The sequence below is a fragment of the Ixodes scapularis genome, unplaced genomic scaffold (assembly GCF_016920785.2).
Source record: "Ixodes scapularis isolate PalLabHiFi unplaced genomic scaffold, ASM1692078v2 PGA_scaffold8__174_contigs__length_109621045, whole genome shotgun sequence".
In the NCBI taxonomy this organism is placed as follows: domain Eukaryota; kingdom Metazoa; phylum Arthropoda; class Arachnida; order Ixodida; family Ixodidae; genus Ixodes; species Ixodes scapularis.
In genome coordinates, this window is record NW_024609883.1 from 82,827,067 (window position 1) to 82,844,020 (window position 16,954).

General features: G+C 46.6%; 2 protein-coding genes across 2 annotated transcripts; one reads left to right on the forward strand and one right to left on the reverse strand.

Moving 5' to 3' along the window:
* The first annotated feature begins 1,477 nt into the window (after positions 1–1,477).
* LOC115313491 lies at positions 1,478–13,074 on the forward strand. The gene is made up of 6 exons (XM_040214414.2): positions 1,478–1,490; positions 1,596–1,714; positions 6,207–6,325; positions 6,409–7,105; positions 8,445–8,647; positions 11,324–13,074. The coding sequence occupies exons 1-6, from the start codon at positions 1,478–1,480 to the stop codon at positions 11,814–11,816; spliced, it is 1,644 nt and encodes a 547-aa protein (XP_040070348.1). The 3' UTR covers positions 11,817–13,074.
* Positions 13,075–13,179: 105 nt separating this feature from the next.
* LOC115313493 lies at positions 13,180–15,650 on the reverse strand. The gene is made up of 3 exons (XM_040502415.2): positions 15,452–15,650; positions 14,696–15,307; positions 13,180–14,625 (listed from the first exon to the last, which is right to left on the reverse strand). The coding sequence occupies exons 1-3, from the start codon at positions 15,575–15,577 to the stop codon at positions 13,423–13,425; spliced, it is 1,941 nt and encodes a 646-aa protein (XP_040358349.1). The 5' UTR covers positions 15,578–15,650; the 3' UTR covers positions 13,180–13,422.
* Between the last annotated feature and the right edge of the window lie 1,304 nt (positions 15,651–16,954).

The following is a 16,954-nucleotide window of genomic DNA, read 5'->3' on the forward strand; positions in this document are numbered from 1 at the left end:
ATGCAGAGGTACTCGAAGTGTGCCATTAGGCTTTCTTCATAATGCTTCGAGGAGCTAAAGAAAACCCATACAAGGCAGTGAACCCCCAGCTGAAGTTCTGCTGCACTGCGCGGCAGTCCGTGCAGCCTGGCATTGTCCAGCTACGCACTCTTGCGCTAGATTTAGAGTTGCCCGATACATATTCCTATGTCGATTTAGGGGCGTGGGATCAGGCTGTCTTGACCTTCCCTTTTAAACTCTGCTTGTGCAACCTTTCAAAGGTACCAAAGCCTGGTCATAGTGCAAAAAGGAACAGCCACGATGTAGTCATGCTGTGACTGTTAGGTGTCTAAATTTTGTATTGTTTACCAGGCAGTGTGCTCAGTGTTTACACTTAGTACACGACGGGATACTTCCTGAAACATATTACGCTATATCAATCTTAAATCATCGTCCTATCTCAATCACATCAATCCTCTGTAGAACATTTGAACGTCTCCTTAACCGGGCTGTATTAACTTCTCTGGAGAAGCATGACATACTCTCGCAGTCCCAGCACGGCTTCCAGCCAAATCGGAGCTGTGAAACGGTCCTTGCCACGGTTACACTTTACATCAGTGACAGTATTCTTTTTGTGTGGCGTACGCAGTGCGCCACCAATCATCATCATGGTGCTTTGAGAAGAAGAGCACGTGAAGCCAGAACAAGACCAAACGAACATGTGTCTCGTGCCGTCAGACGGGTCTCATGATGTAATCTGTATTCTCCTTTCTTTAATTATAATATATAATTAAATAATACGCATTAGCCTTTCTTTCTTTAATTGTTTTCTACTTTATTAAACATAATTTCTCAAGTTTTAAAAGTATCGACTATCGCATCCCTGCTGATTTGATTCAACAGAACCGCAGTAAATTCGCTGGACACGCTCAATCACTCCCCCCCTGACCAGATAAGCCGCTCAGGCTGGTGTCCGTGGCTCGCTACTTCTTTGGTTGACTCGCTTTATGGTGGGTCGTACCCAAAGCGTGATTTACCCCAAACAGCACACATGGTCCTCTGGATATTGACAACTTTCAGCGATGGTATTACAGCGGTGCGAGAATCGCGCTCCCTAGCTCCTAGTTGATCGGCTTCAGAATCAAGGTGCTTCCCTAAATATTTTTTTTTACGTAAAACAATTAAGTAAGGCTTTATTACTGCTCGCATATCGCGAAACTAAAATTACTCACGCGTCGCAGACCCAGCCTCGTACTGCTGTTCTACGACGATCATCCAGATGACAGCCATTTTGATAGGCGCCAGTGTGCCCCCTATAGGTCGTGAAAGTTGCGAGTCTTCGGGATGTCCTGACGTTCCAGGGATGCCCTGTGGATGTGCATAGTACACCTGTGCTTCTAGGGACAATGGGTCAATAACCCAAAGCTATCCAGCTCTTTGTGGAATTCCACAAGGCTCCGTACTTGGTTCAACTTCGTTCTTGTTCTATGTTAACGACATGCCGCCAAACAGTAACACCCTATTTGAACAGTATGCAAACGACAGGTTTAGTATCGCCCGCATCACCTCTCCTGAGTACCCCATCCGCCTTCAAGGCTATTTCATTCTCTTTTCAGAGTGGCCGCATGTCAACTGCCTGACCATGAGTGGGGATAAGAGCGTAGTGATGCGTTTCCACAACAGGAAGACTACCAGTATTCCCCTTTACACTGTCTCAGCATTCCCCTTAAGGAAGGTACAATGCGCGTCAATCTTAGGGGTAACCCTTGTAACGTTCGAACCAACACTTGACTTTTCTCTACACATTTTAAACATAGTGGCTAAAGCTCCGTGCCCTTTGGGCTTTGTGACACGGTTGTCGAAAATCTGTGGCTTTTCCAGACTTGCTTCACACTGCACTTGTTCTGCCAAAGTTGGAGCACTGCGCACATGTGTGGCACCCATACCAAGTTCACTTGAATTTTCAGCTGGAGGATGCGCAACACCGTCCCATTTCGACACTCTTCCCTTGTCCCGACCGCCGACGTGATACGATTCCATCATATGACACGTGGTTGCAGCGTTCGAAGTGGCAGACATCAAAGCACCGCCACACTACGACTCGGGTTGCCCTACAATTGCTGCACCTTGGACGGGTCGCTCAAAGTTTCCTACATCTGAGCGGTACGACGCAATAAACGGACAGGACAACCCATGCCTTTATACTCCAGTACAGTGCAGCATCAGTACTCGGTGTTGCCGGCTGCAGTTCGGGTCTTTCTCGGGGTTTCGATGCCCCTCCCTGAAATTCGTGAAGAATCGAGAATTTGGATTCGTGAACTCTCTCGGCGCTTGACTTAGCCCCGTCACCTAGTTATATTTTGTGTTGTTTGTTTTTCTTACCATCTTTCTTCTCAACCTCGGGCGACTGGCTGACAAGCGCTCTGCGTATGTCAAGCCTCGCACGTCGCCCAGGACCACACGTCGGGCAATTAAAGGTTAATGTTGCTATGCGTAGGTCACTGCAAAGGTGTGGAACTGTGGCAAACAGACAAGGCAGAGACAGCATTTAAGTATGGTTCAACTGAAGCTTCCTTCCTTGTCTGCAACAATGCCGTCGTGTGTCAGCTGCCGATTTAGGCATGTTACGACCCTTCTCTTCCCTTGACTTCGGTGATGGACATCGGCAGACAAGATTTTCAAACGCTGGCACGTTGCAATTTAAAAAAAAAAGTGGTTTAAATCATTCAAAATCACTGGAACGGTTGTGATGTGCTTCTGGGGACACTGCACCATTACGTGCGACAGTTTTGAGTTGGTTCAGTGAATTAAGGCGTGGCCGTACCTCTCTCAAAGGCGACAAGGGCACTGGAAGACTTTGAACAGCTGTGACCGAAGAAAAGGCTGCTGCTGTGGAGAGGCTCGTTAAGGTGGATGCTCGGCTGACTGATGGTGATATCGAAGGGTCGCTGAAGATTAGTGCCCCCGAACGTTTCGGCGATTCTTCACGAGCACCTTTGTCGGACAAGTTTGATATCTTTGGGTGACGCAGAATTCGACAGAAGCTCAAAACCAGGCAAGGGAAGAATGGTGCCGAGGAATACCATACCGATTCTAAAGTGGCAACCCTTAAAGCAAATATGTGGCATTCTAAAGAGCGAGAAAACGTGGACCATCCAGCGTGCTCTCGAAGCCAAGCCCTAGTCATCTGTTTGGATATTGCCTGTAAAAACTCCACTGCCGAGTCTCAAAATGGCAAGAAGAGTTCAAAATAAAATGATGGCAATCTTCTTTACAACCAATGTGCAAGTGGCCGCAGTGGCACTGGAAAACCAAAGCCTGCACAATGATACACCACAGCTTGCGTGCCCGCAGTTCATAAGGGGAGAGACGATAAGAAATCTGCTTGAGGTGATGAAGAAGAAAAGTCAGAACTGGAAAAAAGTGATTAGCCTGGTTTCTTTGTCCTGGTTGGCTACTGTGCCTTGAGGGAGGGGGATATGGCGATTAAAAGAGAGACTCTTTTAATCGCCATATTTCTTGTGTTGCTAATAAAACCATAAAAAGTCTAGAAACCTTGGTTAGTTCAAATAATCTTATCATACATAAAAAATAAAAAAAAAACTCAGGTGACCTTTTCCGCTCCAGAAATAGGAATATCATCCTGACAAGCGACAATTTCTTAGACTCTTCTCCAATCAAAATAGCAAACACATTTAAAATTTTGGGGGGTAATTTTCTCAAAGAACATGTCTTGGACCGAACATGTGGACTATTTAATTTCTAAACTTGCCAGAATAAGTAGTATGTTGCATAGACATCGTCATATTTTTCCTATTGGGGCTAAGCTGATTTTATATAACCCATTATTTTTTTATATCTCCTGAATTACGGTCATCTAGTCTGGGTTACCACCACAAAAACTAATCTGGAACAACTATTTTTACTGCAGAAAAGAGCACTAAGTATCATATGCAACGTTTTATATAATTTTCCTACTAACGAAATTTTTGTTGGTCTGGGTGTTCTGAATGTATTTCAATACTATGATATCATACTGTGTGTAAAATATAAACAGGAATATAGAGGTATTAACAGCTTTTTGATACGCTTAGCATCCCTCAGAAACAAACCTATAACATATTGCACTCGCCATTCCGATTTCTGGGTAGTAGATGCATCTCGTACTGACTATGGTTTACAGATGAATAAAAAAACGCGGCCAACGTTTCTGAACAAAACGATCCGGTCTAATTTTGATATAGAATCCTGTAGCATCTGTGATATCAAGAAATATTTTCTATCAAAGTAATTATGTAATTACGCTGATTCCCTCGCAGTTTTCTTTTCTCTTTGCTTTGACATTAGGAGATATTTTTCTATCGAAGTAATTACCTGATTACACTGATTCCCTAGTAGGTGTTTTTTGTTTCCTCTTTGCCTTTATTGTTTTTTGCTTTATGTAATTTCTTGTGTACGCTTTTGGCAACCGCTGTGTTACTGTGAACGGGCTGAGGACCAGTCAAGCTACGTAGACAGCTTTTTCCCTCAGCTCTCACCATATTTATATGGTAAATAAAGCTATTATTATTATTAATTAAAAAAAAGATAAAAGAAGAGTTTTGTCCTTCAACATCGAAGCAAGTGCGACAACACAGGCCAGCTGGTGTACAGCTCCCATCACAATTCCAAGATCAGGAATAATAAAAAGACGGACTAGCACACGCATGTGATACACACACATGTCGCAGCTATGTGGATTTCACAGTCTCATTCGTCACGGGCAAGCAGGGGCTCTCGATTCTTGAATGTACTCGTATTATCGGGCCTACAACTGCCCGAACCACTCGCATGCTATATCATGCCAGTTATTGACTGATGACTCTGAACAAGAACCGCCTTCGATCTATCATGACGGGCATGGCATTGCGAGATGTGCTAAAGACGGAAACGAGTGCGATGGCACCTGATATCGGAAGTCTGACCGCCGCCAAAATGTGCAGCACGTCGAACTAGATACGGCCTGTACAGTTTTAATAAACATAATTTTGGTCCGCCTAATTTTTTTAAATTGTGCATCCCAGGCCTAGCACTTGCCAGTGAATAATAGGGTTGGTAGGATTCGTACCTTTGCTCCTAAGGCACATATTCATGAGTTCCCAGAGAGCTGCCAAGTGACGCAGTGTGTATCGCAAACCACATATTCCGACGTTAGTACCCTGTATTTAAACATGCGAAGGGAACAAAATAACATCGAGGTCAAAAAATGTCGAGCAAGAAACGACATTAATAAGGCAGCTACTCTTAAATCCTCTGAAGCCTACTAAACAAGCTGGTCTCTGACGAGTTGGGATCTAAGAATTGGCCTCTGACGTAGTGGCCTATTTTACAAGTTGCATATACATGTTGACTGGCACCATATAGTGCCATATACAGGCGTATCAGGCATCCTATACTGTTATATATGACATCCCCTGGCACCATATATGAGTTTATCTGGGGATATATTTTCTCATATATGGTTTCACGTTACCATATTTACCATAATTACAGCCCTTGTATGGCAATATATGACCTTATATGTCTACTTATATGCCCAGATACGGCCCTATATAAAATATATCTGGGTCATATATGACATTTCTGTTCCCGCACTCACAAGAAAGAAGAAAACCGCTTGATCTCTAATCTACGCACTAAATTTCCAACGACATAAATAATAGACTAACACTAATTTTCGGCCCCTAGCACTTCTGCCGTCTTTTTTCTAATCGTGAGCCCCTCCCCCCCCCTTTTCCCCACTACCTTCAGGCCTTCCCTTTTTCTTGCTCCCTGACCTTCCCCCTTTGTATGGCCTTGGTGTGTGCGGTATCTCCCTCCAAGCTTTGTCTTTCCCTCCGGCTGCTCACTCTGGGTGTTATCTCTCGTTTTGGAATTTATGACTTCTTATATATTGTGATTCTCTGAATCCTTTGATGTCGCCTTCCGACTTCCGCGCGTCTTGTCCACGCGTGCACCCGAAACGTCGCTCCAATAGACCTTTTCCGAAATTCAACCCTGACACGCTGCTTTGACGATATTCGAAAGTAGGGCTGGCCACTATGGTCGGGCGAGGCGGCGCCATTATGTTGTATAGCCTGCCAACTGCCATGGCTGCTGCGACTGCAAGCACCAGCACTGCTCGTCCCGATTCCTTGTCGTGGTCTAAAAGTTTAGTCGCCATCCCCAGTTCGTTTACGGTCGAGAAGGTAGACAGCTACTACGCCGCACGCAAGACGAGCGAGCGGAACAAGCGCCGGAGTTACAAATTCGTAACGGAAAGTTACGTGGAGGCGTCATCGCTGGAAACGGCGTCTCTTCTTCGTAGGTAAGTTTGATGATTTCACATTAGCAGATACGGCGTGTTACGCAATATGGATTATTCTCAAAGCCTGTATATTGTGTGTGCAGACATGCTACGTTCGTCGTGGTGCGCGGCCGCTGCTACCGTAGCCAAAAGAAGTCCGGCAGGCCGTACGGCGTCACGGCGACGTTTTCGGAGGACGGCAGCGTCTGGGCATCCAGCTGCGAGTGTGCCGCAAAGGAGGGGCTGTGCAATCATGCGTTGGCCCTGCTGAGGCTCGTCGTACTGCTCAAGAAGCAGGGTTACGAGGAGCCACCCCCCGAGGTGGCTTGTACCGAGCTCCCCCAGCAGTGGCGGCGTCCCCGTGGGTCTCAAATCCCAGCTACTAGCGTCGCCGAGGTTGACTGGAGAGCTGTGCGGGACGGGGGGTCTTCGAAGCCGAGGGGCTCGAGGCTCTACGACGCAAGAAAACGCCCAAGGGACCTGTCAGAAATGCAGGATGCCATCCATCGTCTGGGCAGTGACCTCTGTGCCCTGGGAGATTCGCCCTTTGCGAAGCACTTGAGGACCGTCCAGATCCTGGGTACAGAGTCCAAGTTTGGTATGGTACCTGTCAGGAGTCCTCTCTCATACCAACAACCCACGAGTCCCCACGGGTTCGCAACTTACACGAGCCCCAACATTGCCCTTCGTAGCAGAGACGTGTCCAACAGTTCACCTTGTTGGCCAGTGCTCTTCTCATCGGCAAGCACCTATGAGCCTGCAACACAGAGCCTCAGTGATGCTGAGACCTCGCTTCTCCAGGTAATATTACTATTCAGGATCCTTAATTTGCATATGTCAACCTATAGGGTCTTTCACTCGCGGCCCGCAAGTGATGCACTATGGGTATGCCGCCACCTTTGTGTCCGTACCAGTCGCGTTGCCGCTGTCGTGCCGGCTGCATTATGCAGCGGTTGCTGGTGTTTCAGACAGCCCTGTGGTTTCAGCCACGCCTAAATGCGGTGGAAGTGCTAGAAATAATAGCAAGGTTGTGAACTCTGTTTTTAAAGATGCCGAGAGCGTGTGTGTACCCTTAATGCGACAGGACTCGGTCGCTCTCCACGGGGAGAGAACGCAAATGGCGTTTGGTTGCCAGCTGGAGAGACCTCGGCACCGATAAACGGCACTTTGTCTCAGGTAAGCGTGGGCGCATTTTGCTGTTACCTGACATCATCTGCCAGCGAACCAGGCCTACTTGCGGCCTAAGTTCAGTGACGCTTCCCAAGAGACGCGAGCATTTCTACCTCTGTAGCAGCGGCAAAATGGCATTGATAGAAATTTACATAAGTAGGCACACAGTCTTCCGCCTTCATGAATCTGAGAAGGCTGTAGACGTCGTTTGCGAGTCCCTGGTCTTCCGCGGAATTTTCAACAAACATTGCGGGCCTAGGTCTCCGCGAAGTCAACCGATCATAGCTGCTTGGATTGGGCATGTGAAGCGCATGTGAGTACCCAGAGTGCGGATCAGGCTCCCAGTAGGGGTTACAGTAATTAAAGGGGCTTGCTGTGGCACCTGCACGACGCAACGAATTGCTCAAAAGAGGGCCGGTTCAGACGACATGCATCGGTTATTGCATGTCATCTACTCTGCGGAAGCCGTTGAACTCATAAACGGCGACCAGCTTTCTGGGATTGGGAAAGATTGTATGGCAGTGTGTACCCACAAAAGAAATTCTGTCAATGCCGCCTTGCTGCTGCCAGAGCAATAGAAAAATGTGCATTCGCGTCTCTTGGGAAGTGTCGCTGAACTTCTTTGGTCGCGAGTGAGAGCTCGCTGACACAACGAGCGAGGTCAAAGTGATGTCGGGTGAAGGCGAAATGCGCCCGCACTTAGCTGAAATGAAGTGACGTGAGTCTACCCTGTACCTGTCAAGATAGGTATCAAGGTCCTGCAGTTCGCAATCAAACGCCATTCAAGTTGCGTCCCCGCGGAGAGCGACCATGTCCTGTTGGATTTGTGGGTATGCGCCCTCAAATATGGTACTACTATTTTTGTGTTGTTAACCCCCCAGGGGGATCGTTAAGGTACTTAAATAAATGTGTATTCTATATCATTTGTAACCTGGTAAACAGTACTTCATAATTTCTGTTGTCTCTCTAGGAACTTGTCCTTACACCAGCGGGGGCACGTCGGCTAGAGAAGAACAGTCGACAGCAGGCCAAGAGTGCAACGTGGAGGGCTGCACGCAAGGACCGCCTCACAGCATCGTCCTTCGGGGTTGTCCTGATGAGGGAGTCATGGACCGCCATAGGGTTGCGCAACCTGGTGCAAGTTCGTGATCTGTCCCGTGTCAGAGCTATCCAGTGAGTGCCAAACCTATCTAGACAAACTATTCACAACTCCAGCCAGCCGTTCGCCCTCGCGCACAAACGGAGAACCAGAGGAGAGCGTACGGCGACGGCAGCGGCGCAGAAACGATGGCAGGGACTCAACCTTGATGCATGAAGCCATTTAAACGAAAAAAAAGGAATTGTCGTGCTCCGCCTTGCAACAGCGTTGCACGAAGGATTGGGATGTCTACTTTCATTAGGGACTTTTTTTTTATATTGCATACGCTGCAGATTTTTGGTCTTGTGCATGGCCGCCAGCTTAATTTATGCTCAGCGTGACAACAAACGCTCCTGCTAATAATGTAGAGCTTTATATTACAATCTACGAGAAGTCTATTCTTTGCCATAAGTAGGAGAAAACTCGCCGCACAACGGTATGTTGAGCTATACACATCGGGGAATTGGTTCGTGTTTTAAGGCTGTTACAAGGAACGTGGCCATTTATTCCAAGCACTTTCAAAAGACAGAATATGCATGTTTGCTTTCAGGTAATTACAAAGCAAATAAAGAAATGCTCGAAACATTTTAAGTGCGTCTGTGTTAGGCAGCCGCTCATGACGAGAGCTTAGAACGGGCAGTTTTGGCGTTGCAAATAACACGGTGCAAAAAATGTATGGTATATTAAAATATTCATTTTTGATAGAGCAATAAATAAAACCCCTCAACACGCCGATTATGTTAATAGGCAGTTTAAGCATAGCTTTGTTGCAGGCTACCGTTGGCTACCGGCACGGCAACGCTCCTGGCGCGCACTGAATATTGTGCTTCAAAGGCGCAGCGGGAGCTTCCGGTTATAATGCTACACCGCACGGTAACCTCCAGTAAAACTTTCTACCAATAACCAAAGAGCAGTCTGATCACGTGTTGCGATACACTAAAACCGGGACTTTGAGCAGCGAGTTGCGAGCCTGTGACACGAAGACAGCAATAGTGTGAATGCTGCTCTTCCGAAGCTCGACAGTCGCCGCGCACAAGTCACTTTTTATAGCACTAATGGCGAGGCAAAGTGAAAGCATGATATCTTCATCACCCTCAAAAATATTCTGTCACAAAAAGTGACGTGGCCAGTGCCTTAAACGTGCTCGCCCACCACAAAGCTTCGCAAATTAAGGTTTCTGCAACTTTTAATTATCAGCACGCTCGTTTTCCTAACACACATCAACATCTCCATTGCCTGTAATATGATACTGTCCTAACCGCTTCGCATTTGTAGACAAATCATTTTTAGCGCGCTGACCAGCGTCAGCGAGCAGGCGCACGGGAAATCCTGGAAAATCTATCCCAGTCTCTTCCGCCATCTTGGAACTACCGCCCTGCCACCCATAGGGCGTTGGAGTTGCGGATAGAGTTTACTTGCAGAACCAGCATTGTGCAGCTGCTCTATATTGCTTGTTGTTGTTTTTTTTTGTGGACATAGAATATACTGCTTTTTTTTTCCACTGTGCCTAAAAATATGTCGGACGTACCTGGTGCGCAGAATCTGAAGATACGTCGGACGTACCCGGAATGTGGAGTCTAAAGATACGTCGGACGTTCCCGGTGGAGCCTTTTCTGAAAGATACGTCGGACTGTCGAACCCCCCTCCCCCCACGCTAGCACCGAAGCTATCGACAAGCCACACAGTTACTTACAAACATGGGGTCGGTATGCTTACGGTGTGAGAGCTCTACGTGGGGGCACAGAATGTCGTGGACAAGGGCAGCAAAAATCACACTTTTTCGAAAACAAATGAGTAAAGGCAGCCCATAAATGTGTGCCACTGCATTAAAACATCAGTGTCAAGCAAATAAAATCAGTGATGCTATGAAGTGCACTTCAAATGTTTTGCAAGAGCAAGACCCGTCGATCAGCACACTGCTGTTCAATAAATTGCGCCCTAGTTCGGTTTGAGACAAGGACCACAAACCTTTTCCGGAATGCTAACTGATGTTATGGCTTTCCAATCAAATCGGTTTTACTCGCTGGGCAAAGCACCATCTGACTGAAAAAGAGCAGCGGTCCTAGCTGTCCCGTCACTGGCAGGGTCCCAACTGTCCCGTCATTGCGACAAGTTTCCCCCATAGAAATGAGTAGTTTCATAATGGTTTTCTTCGACCGCTGTAGCTCGCTCGATGCGGTCGAGTGCTGGAAGTGGTGCCGCCACCATTCTAGTTGTAGTCAACATCAGCTGTCTACACCTGGTTGGGCTGTATATGTTCTGCACATTATTCCAACACATGGAACAATACGGCCAGGTTAATGCAGAAGATGGTGATAGACCACTTCTGCTGGACTAAATGAGTCGTCTCGTCGATCAGCAAAAGTCTAATGCCACAAAATAGACACGCGTGTTCCTTTGCTTCGTTTTGACGGAAACACACTGGGCTGTTTGCTCTAAAGCTCAACCAGTGATTTTGCCCGTTTTCTCTGTGCTACGTGAGCAGCATGTGCATGGTTAACGCTAGATGCTCGGCGCATCTCAAGCTTCGGAATTGCGCCCTAAGGTGACGCAGCATGGGTCGAAAACCATGTTGCTTGCACTTTATTCCATGCCAACTGTAAAACATTCAGCTGTGCAATAACTTTTGACGCCTTAGTTTTGTACAAATGGACTTCAGGTGAATGCGTATCGTGCATTAAAGGTGACTGTTTGTGTTGTACATTTTGCAGGCATGGCATCAAGCACGAGCCACAAGCAGTGCAGCACTATAGGCGGGCTCTGCATTCCCTTGGGCATGACGTCGAGATCTCTGCCTGTGGCCTCCTGGTGGACCCTGCCTGCCCTTGGTTGGGGGCCTCCCCCGATAGGCTCGTGTATGACCCCACTGAGGCTGTCCCTCACGGTGTCGTAGAGGTGAAATGTCCCTACACCATTTGGGACTGTGCAGAGCCAGACTCAAAAAGCTTTTATATGGTGAAGGACTCTGCAGGAGTGTACAGACTGAGCCGGGACCATCACTACTACTTTCAACTTCTGGGACAGATGGCACTCTCCGACTCTCTCTGGGGAGATTTTGTAGTATATTGCAAACACTTTTTGATTGTAGAGAGAATTTCGTTTTCTTTGCCAGATTGGGTTCGATGCAAGGAAGCGCTGGACACGTTTTATTTTGCTACGCTGCTTCCTTACCTAGTGGAGCAGCGTAATCGGTCGACTGTGTGAACCGACCTTTAGCAGTTACTCCCTAAAGTGGTTCAGCAATAAGAACTGAGTAGCATTTACCGTAGAATACCGGGCATCCACTCATTCCACATTAAGCGCCCATTCCCAAATTTGTAAGATCTGAGAAAATATGCACATTACATTGATGTGTAAAATTGAGGACTAGACAAGCGCCTGTCCCCTATTTTTTCGCGATTATCTCTAAATTTTGAGTGGGCGCTTGCCCGGTATTTTACGGTAGTGTTGTTTTCTGGGTGAAATAATGAAAACTGCTTACGGGTAGCATTTGAGCTTGTTTTCTTTATTTTTTTACTTTTTATGATTGAAGTATGTGTGTCAAGGTTCTGGTCCTTTGAAGATAACATTTGGGTTGTTCATTATACGACACATTAGATAGGGTACCTTACAAATCGTGGAGAAGAAAAACTTGTAAGCTATGAAGTGTATGCATATTCACTAAAAACCATCGACACCTGCACGTAGCCATCTAAACTTTTTCGTCAAAGGTGTGTTTCACAGGTCGGTTTTTTATTGTAAAATAACAAAGCATAGTTCCCTTCTAGTAAAAAATAGGGCCAAGAAACTTGCCAGGGTCTACGGCGGGTGGCGACCCAGACGACACAAGTCCAGTAGCGGGGTGTGTTTAGCGTTCGTATTGATAGATGGGCGTCGGGAGCAGCGTCTGAAGGTGCAGCCGACCAGCCAAAGATAGCAGACGACACGCAGACGAAATCCGTTGGCAGCGAATGCGCAGTCGTTACGCAGACGCATTTTTTTACTTGACTTTTAGTTTTTATTGTTTGCATTTATTTTTTAACCAAATGTGCATTTCCAAAAGATCATATTCATCTTAATAAAGCACGGTGGTCGCGATAAGGGGGTAGCGCCATCTATCAATACGAGCGCCAAACACACCCCGCTACTGGACCCCTCTCATCTGCATTGCTGCCCGCCATAGACCCTGGCAAGTTTCTTGGCCTTATTTTTTTACAGAAAGAGAGCTACGCTTTGTAATTTTACAAGAAAAAAACCGACCTGTGAATTACAGCTTCGACGAAAAGTTGAGATTGCTACGTGCAGGCGTCGATTTTTACGGTCCATTTTAGATCAAGCCTAGTGACTATAGAAGCTTTAGGAAATTTTCATGAGTGTTGTGCTGCTCAGGGGCCCAATCTATACAATAACAAATTTACTGTTGACCTACTTTTTAAATTTAGTATTTCAATTTGTGTAAATAAAGCAGTGTATCACCCCGTACCATGACTGTCGTGTCCTTGTTCTTAAAGCAAAGCAAACACATTTAAAACTGCTGATCGAGTGGAGAGGTACAGCATTACACATCTTGGTTTGTATTTTGGACCATTTTTTTATTTGACATTTGAGTTTTTTGAAATGCACCAAATCCACCTCAACAGAGACTAGGAGCCCTGCAATGTGGCTTCCTGAACATTGGTTTGTATCGCATAAAACAAATCAAGTTGGATAACATGCCGATGTTACCTGTGGTTTTATCAAAAAATTTGTTTAGGTCTGGTTCATGAATTCGGCCTGTTTAGAAAAAACCACATGTGAGTGTGACAGTGACAAAGATGTGGACGTGCATTCACTATTCACAGGGTTTGATCAAGGGACTTTGTAAATTGCTCAAGATCACACAAATAGCCCACATCTCGTTGACAATGGGAGCTATTGAGATTGGTACAGGCCGGTCAAAGAGGTGAAAATTTTTTATCCTCTGAATTCGCCTCTCTACGTGTATCCGAAGCGAGGCTATTGCTTCTGTTTCCCTCACTTCCTCGCTTGTAAAATGTCCCCTCCGGAGGAAGGGAGGTGTGTTCAGCTGAACGCCGATGTTGGTCAGTAGGTCCTCAATCTTAAAGCCTTTGTCAGCCATGATTGAGTCACCAGCATTAAAAGCCAGCTTGAGGAAACCACTTTTCTCGACACACTCTTTGTCGGACATGGACCCAGTGAATAGATCGGAGAAAACGGTCACTGTGCCATCAGGGGATATTCCGACCAGCCCTTTCAATGTGTTCGTAGACTTGTAACTTGAAAAAGTTGCTGACTGCAGGGCAAGCGAGCTTGAGGCTTCGCACTTAACTTCAGTCGCGTCAAGAATCACCCGTGTTGACGGATAACGCTCTTTGAATACTGGCGGCATGTCATCGTCCACTGCCTCCCTAGGCAGCCACAGTGGTAGCTGTCCTATGTGAATGTAGATATAACTAATCCAAGTTATGCATATTTTCGAAACTGTCGCAGTCGAGACTTTGAACCTGTATGCAAGGTCCTTTTCGAAGAGACCAAGCCGAAGGCGAACCAGAACCAAAAATAGCTGCTCCGCAGAAGACAAAAGAGGAGGCCTGCCAGCATTTGTGGCATTGTTGCTGTAGGTAGTAGACCACATCTTAACATTCTCCCCATTTTCCCCTGGTGCCAAAAAGGTCCAAAGACTCTTAAACTGTGCATAGCTTGAAAGCCCGGTATAAAACTGGACATCTTCCGGGCTATCCTTAAAACACTCAATGGAGAACTTTCTACTTGCTTTTGCCTTAAGCGTGCGGCATTCTTCCAGTGCAAGCTCAAGCTTCCGTTCAGCTTTGTATAGAGCCTGTTTAGTTTGACTCAACTCTATTTCCCGAGCATCTAGCTCCCTGCATTTTATAAGAGCTAGCTCAAGCTCTGAACGCATCTGCTTCAGGGTGTCTTCAGCCCCTTTCAGCTGGTCTTGACAGCTTGTCAGTTCAAACTGCAGATTCTTGATCAGTTCGGCTTGGATGGCAGTCTGTTTCTCGAGATCTTGTTGCTGCAAAACGCGCGTGATGTCATCTCTACACTGTATAACAATCTGATCATAGTGAAAAGTTCTTACTAACCTGTAGACGGTCATCACTGTCTTTATCAGCGATCGAGTTGCCGGTGTCCTCTTCGTTCGCGACGCTGCTTTCATCTGCGATTGAGGAGCTTGTCGCGTTTTCATTGGTGACGATGTCTGCGTCGGCGATCGAGTTGCCGGTGTCCTCTTCGTTCGTGACGCTGCTTACATCGGCGATTGACGCGCTCCTCGCGTTTTCGTTGGTGACGATGTCTGCGTCGGTGATCGAGCAGCCGGTGTCTTCTGCGTTTGCGACGCTTTCTGCGTCGGCGATCGAGTCGCATGTCGCGTCCAAGTCGGCGACGTCGTCGTTCGCCGATCCTTCGGCAGCAGCAGTGGGGAGCTTCTGTTTCGGTGGCAGTGGTAGTCTTCGACGGGGTTCCCTCCTCGGAGGCCTTGCAGCAGTGTTGAAAGCAAATATGCTCGGCAGGGCATTCTGGCGCAAGAAGCGGCGGCTACCAGCATAGTTCGCGAGGTAATCGCTCTGCTGAAAGTGCTTCGAGCACAGCCGCGTGTACTTTGTGATCTGGAAGAGTTTTCCCTCGTCCCGTTTTATAGCGATCACCCACTTCTTTCGAACAACAGGATCGCTGGGGAAAGAAAAAAAAGACACCTGGGAAAGAAGAATACCCAAATTTTAGTGTCGCAAATAAGCAATGCCCAAACGAAGACTGAAACTTGTGCGCGCGCGCTCGTGCATCTCTTTGCATGCGCCAGCGTACCCATTTAATGACTCGTAGCAAACACAAAGCCTCACCTTGTCTCCGAGGTCATCCGTCACGCCTTTCTGTTTGCACAGAGGCGCGCAGCAATATTGAGGCATTCCGAGAGGCTCGATGGGTCGGTCTTGCAGCGTACTGCAACAGGCCGCGGCATACCACATAATGGCGGCCGCCAGCCGCGAGCAGCGCCCGCGGATTGTTTCGAAATGGCGCCGCTAGATGGCACGGCATAGGTAAAAGGGTCTATTATGTCTGCTAAAGAGCACAACGAGAGTTTCCGCAAACGGTTCCTGAGGCGACGCCGACGACTTATAAAGGGGCAGCTGACGACACGTTGAACATTCAGCAGTTTACGATTCATTCAACGGGACACAATTAGCCTGCAACGACAGCGAAGTGAAATCCAGACGACGAAGTGGATCTTTTCGGTGACACGGCAAGTATGCATGCGATGGCGTACATGGTCTTGTGAAATACCAGGCAACCCTGCACATTTGAGGGTCGCCCGCCATTGATGCCATACAAGGCGCAGGTGCTTTCCTGGCATTAGCAGGCAAAATGAAAAAAAAATGTATGCCTGCTGCACGTGATGAATAGCGAGCTTGAAGTATTTGGAAAAAGAAAAGAAAAAGAGAAGAGTGGAAGAAGTCCAGAAGGGTGCCTGGGAATGCAGTCATTCATATGTACAAATATCAAAAATCGAGTCAAGAGGATTTCTAGTACGTGGCACGGAGTGCAGACTCCGAGTGGAAAAAAATTGGAACGTGTTTCACGTATCGCTTGCGGCAGTCAGTGGCGACGCTCCAAATTTCTCATTAAGAGCGTATTTATTCCAAATAAACAAGTGCAGGTTTTTTTCAGTGTGTCTTCTTCTATACTTAAAAGAACACATCATCACCGCGCCCCCTCCCCCCTCACCCTCACGCTCTCTTGCCCCTTTATGTACTAGGAACGGCGCACTCAAGACAAAAAGTTTCAGGTTGAAGTTTTAATATTAAAGTGTCCTAAAAATTTGCCAAAAATGCCTTATTTCGAAAGAGTTGCTGAAAAAGTGAAGTTTGCCTTTTTATTTATTTCTAGATATCTGAGAAAATAAAATGCATTTCAATGTTTGTAGCGGTAAAGCTTGTGTGCGTTTGGCATAAAACTTTTCATAGTGTAGAAAATTGTATTCTTTACTGCAGGTGCCATCAAAGTTGCGGCAACGCCCGATTGGAAAAGTACTTTGTTCAACCTCATTTTTGGTGCGATTTTTTCTCACGAATTCAAAATAGTTTCTCCCAAATGTAAGGCGTTTACCGTTGTGTTGACATGTTTTTCTACCTCACTATAAAATTTGTTAAAAAAAATAGACGTGACACCATTATGACCGTCCTTACCTGAACACACCTATACACTTGAAGAGTAGCCTCTGCTCGAAACGTCGAAAATAAAACCTCTGTTGCTGCTCACAATTCGTTTTGCGTCTGTTATTCTCTTGGTGAAGTAATGCTTATTAATAATTTCGTTCTTGGAGTAAGAAACATTCTAAACCACAA

What these genes read in the sequence shown, in the direction of transcription:
- LOC115313491 (XM_040214414.2), top strand. An exon ending in CAGCATTCCCCTTAAGGAAG is followed by an intron (nt 1,715 to 6,206) that starts GTACAATGCGCG and finishes ACGGTCGAGAAG; the next exon opens with GTAGACAGCTACTACGCCGC. An exon ending in ACGGCGTCTCTTCTTCGTAG is followed by an intron (nt 6,326 to 6,408) that starts GTAAGTTTGATG and finishes TTGTGTGTGCAG; the next exon opens with ACATGCTACGTTCGTCGTGG.
- LOC115313493 (XM_040502415.2), bottom strand. Translation starts at nt 15,577, where the DNA reads ATGTGGTATGCCGCGGCCTGTTGCAGTACGCTGCAAGACCGACCCATC. An exon ending in CGGATGACCTCGGAGACAAG is followed by an intron (nt 15,308 to 15,451) that starts GTGAGGCTTTGT and finishes CTTCTTTCCCAG; the next exon opens with GTGTCTTTTTTTTCTTTCCC. An exon ending in ACAGTGATGACCGTCTACAG is followed by an intron (nt 14,626 to 14,695) that starts GTTAGTAAGAAC and finishes CGCGTTTTGCAG; the next exon opens with CAACAAGATCTCGAGAAACA.